The sequence below is a fragment of the Chinchilla lanigera genome, unplaced genomic scaffold (genome assembly GCF_000276665.1).
Source record: "Chinchilla lanigera isolate Chin_1 unplaced genomic scaffold, ChiLan1.0 scaffold00049, whole genome shotgun sequence".
Classification (NCBI taxonomy): domain Eukaryota; kingdom Metazoa; phylum Chordata; class Mammalia; order Rodentia; family Chinchillidae; genus Chinchilla; species Chinchilla lanigera.
Window position 1 is genome coordinate 4,653,502 of NW_004955450.1, and position 3,388 is coordinate 4,656,889.

Genomic DNA, 3,388 nt, shown 5'->3' on the forward strand with positions numbered 1-3,388 from the left:
TATATATGTTGATGATAATGAGCCTCGCCATAAGGGAATTATAAAATAAAACTCAATTTGAAATACCATAGCTACCTATCCAAAGATGTAAAACACTGAGTTGGCCACTGCCTCCACCAGGACCAACAAGTCTGCAAGAACGGATGCCCCATGCCAATGGTGGGGATGTGAGAAAACGCAAGGGTGCACAGGGACCTGCCCCACTGCCTGCATTGAGACCAGGCCAGGCATGGCCAATGGAGGCCAGGGACAGTTAGTCAACATCTGCTGACTGAGCAACAGACGGCGTGGGGACACTGTCAGCCGCCCACCACCCGGTGCGGCCGCTCACCTTGCATGCCTCGTAGTCCTTCCGGATGTAGTGCAGATGGATCAGCCAGTTCAGCTTCTCCAAGATGGGACACTCTGGAGCTGGGGAGCACATGTGACACAACACCACGGTCAGTTAGACTTGCTCCTCCTGCACTGCTCTCATGTCTAAATTAAACACAAGCCTATGGCAGCCTCATGGTCACTTCTTCCTGGTGTGAGCCGTAAGGTTAAGTGCGGCAGAAACACACAGAAATGTGTGTCTATTGCATGCCGGTGCCTGTCTCTGGAGTTTTTGCGGCTGATGATGTCAGTTTCTAAGCTGACAACTTGGCCTGAAAAACATAAAGCATCATACTTTGTCTTTTTTCCTCCCTCTCTCCCGGCTGATCAATTTCAGGAGCTCTAACTAAATCCATTTTAGTATTGTTCATGGCACACATGATCAGAATGCCAAAAATATTGTAATTAGTTACACATCATCTTTAGGAATAGCCGGGCGTGGTGGCACATGCCTGTAATCCCGGCACTTGGGAGGCTGAGGCAGGAGGATCCTTGCAAGTTCGAGACCAGCCTGGGCTACAAAGTGAGCTTAAGGCCAGCCTGAACTGCATAGTGAGACCCTGTCTCAAAAAAAAAAAAAAAAAAAAAAAAAAGGAATGGCTCTAACGGGAACACTGGGGACTTGCCCGAGAATGAGAAGCAATAATGGAAAACATCAGAGTTGCTGAACATGGAACGCACAATCAGTCCCTTGCCCATGAAAGGCAAAAATGTAAGCTACACATAAAAATTCACCAATAAGTTCCTTTTCTGTGGTACCAGGGAGGAGAAGGAACCATGACCACCTCAGAAGAGGAAAGATGTTGAGGGAAGCAGAGCGAGGAATAGGACTGGAAAAGATAAAAGGAGACTTCAGCTCATGCTTATTTCTCAAAAAACTACAAAGCCTTCAAGTAAACTTAACTACATGCTTTGGTTTGTTAACTGGCTGGCGCCTCTACAGCACATTATTTTATTACGCTTGAGATATACCTAATTTTTAAAAACGTAAAGGAAAAGGGCGAGCAGGGGAAGAGAAGGCAGTGATCTGTAACCAATTTCTGAATGTCCCAGAACCTTAGAAGAAACAACCCACAGAAAGCCTAAAATTTACATGCCCATCATCTGACAGGGAATAAAAAGCAGCTTCCTGCCAAGGATGTAGCTCAGAGGCCCAGCGCTTTCCTGGCAAGCACAAGGTCCTGAGTTCGAGTCTGGACACCAAAAAAAAAAAAAGCTGCCTGGGACCCAGGGGCAATGCTGCTCCAACACAAAAATTAAGAGCAGTGGTGTCCACTCTTCCCCAGAATAGGGAGCATTGGTGGATTTGTAAAATGAAATGATGACATAAAGTATTGATCTATTCTGTATGCTGGAAGAAAAATGAGACATTTTTAAGCAACTGACCCTCCAGTCACCCGCATTCTCTTGGTAGAATGCCCTTCTAGTCTTTTTTGTACTGGGACTCGAGCTCACAACTTCATGCTTGCTACGCAGGCTACATCCCCAGCCCTGCCCTTCTAGTCTTGTTTCCTTCCTTCCATGACTTAGCCATTCCTATTCTGCCTAACCACTTCCAGAATTAAATTTCTCCTACTGAAAGCCACACAGATCACTAAAATTAAAGATGCGTGTATAGCCAGGTGTGGGGGTGCATGCCTGTAATCCTAGTACTCTGGGAGGCTGAGGCAGAGGGATCACAAATCCAAGCCCAGCCTGGGCAATTTAGCAACTCAATGAGACTTCGTCTCAAAATAGAAAGAAAAATTAAAAAATGGCTGTAAATATAGCTCAGTGCAAAGGCCCTGGGTTCACTTCCCAGTACTGAAAAATAAATAAATAAATAAATAAACAGGCACGTTTCTGTGTGTAAAGTGACAAAGAAGTGCACTGCAATGAAGAATTCTGGGGCACACGGCTTCCTGACTAGTGGTCTTGCTATAGAGCTCAGGTTGGCCTTGAACTCACCATGTAGCCCAGGCTGGGCTCAAACCCTTGGAGATCCTCTTCCCTCAGCCTCCCAGGGCTGCAATTATAGGTGTGCAACCCCACAACCTGCCAAAATGTGAACTTTCAGGTCTTGCCTTTTATGAAAACCTCACAAAAGATGCATCCTATCCCAGGGTGAAGACAGAAAAAAAATATTCCATTTGTTAGGAGGCCCAAGGGCCCAGAGGCCCAGAATTTAGCGTCCTTGTTTCATTCCCTCATAATTGTCCTAATACTAATGTGGGACCTTGGGAAATTTAGTTTCCTAACCTATGAAGTTAAGGCTCATTCATTCAACCAGCAGTCCCTGCGTGCCGTCACAGGCACTGTCCTGGGCACGGGGGACTCAGAAGTGAGCCAAAGTGCTCCAGGCTCCTGGGAGCTTACAGGGTGGGGCACTAACCAGTGCTACTAAGGGGCGCTTTGCAGCGGTGTTTTTCTATGAGAAAGACAAAGCTAGGCATGAGGGCACAGAGGGCAGGACCTAAGGTTAACCTTAAACAAGAAGGTGAGAAAGAAGCTGGAAACAGTACCTGCTACCCAGGAAGCCCAAAGGAAACCACAGCTACCGTTACTGCTGGTATGTCTATTAGCATTAGTATTTAGGTGTTCTCAAAGGTGAGGTGTTGCAGACCCGGCTGTACAGCGTTAAGCTGCTGAACACAGAGACCTCTGGCTGTGCTGGAAAAGAGCATATTCACAATGCGCCGAAGTCAAGATGACCACAGCTGAGGCAGCCAAGGAGTGAGCTGCTGACACTCCCGTTCCAGAGCAATAAAGCTGCCAAGCTGAGAGATAAGACATTCTCTTAACTGGCAACATGTACTCTTGGAGAAGTCCCTGAACTGACTCCCAAGGTCCTGTTCAGTTCCCTGCTTGCCTCAGCATCCCCTTCCTTCGATTGAAACTAAATAAATACAAACTGCCCGGAGAAGTTCTTGGTCTCTACCCCCAGGGAATCTCAAGTTCCCTTAGAGGGTTTTGATCCTTCTGCAGCCCTACAATTTGTCCCTTTTATTTTTTTTTTTTTTTTTTTTTTTTTTTTTTG

General features: G+C 46.4%; 1 protein-coding gene across 1 annotated transcript in view; it reads right to left on the minus strand.

Moving 5' to 3' along the window:
• Positions 1 to 3,388, minus strand: part of Bbs4 (Bardet-Biedl syndrome 4) — a 43,837-nt gene that overhangs the window by 28,868 nt on the left and 11,581 nt on the right. The window contains exon 3 of the mRNA XM_013518828.1: positions 332 to 411. Within this exon, the coding sequence (XP_013374282.1) occupies positions 332 to 411 (80 nt within the window). The remainder of the gene's footprint in view (positions 1 to 331; positions 412 to 3,388) is intronic.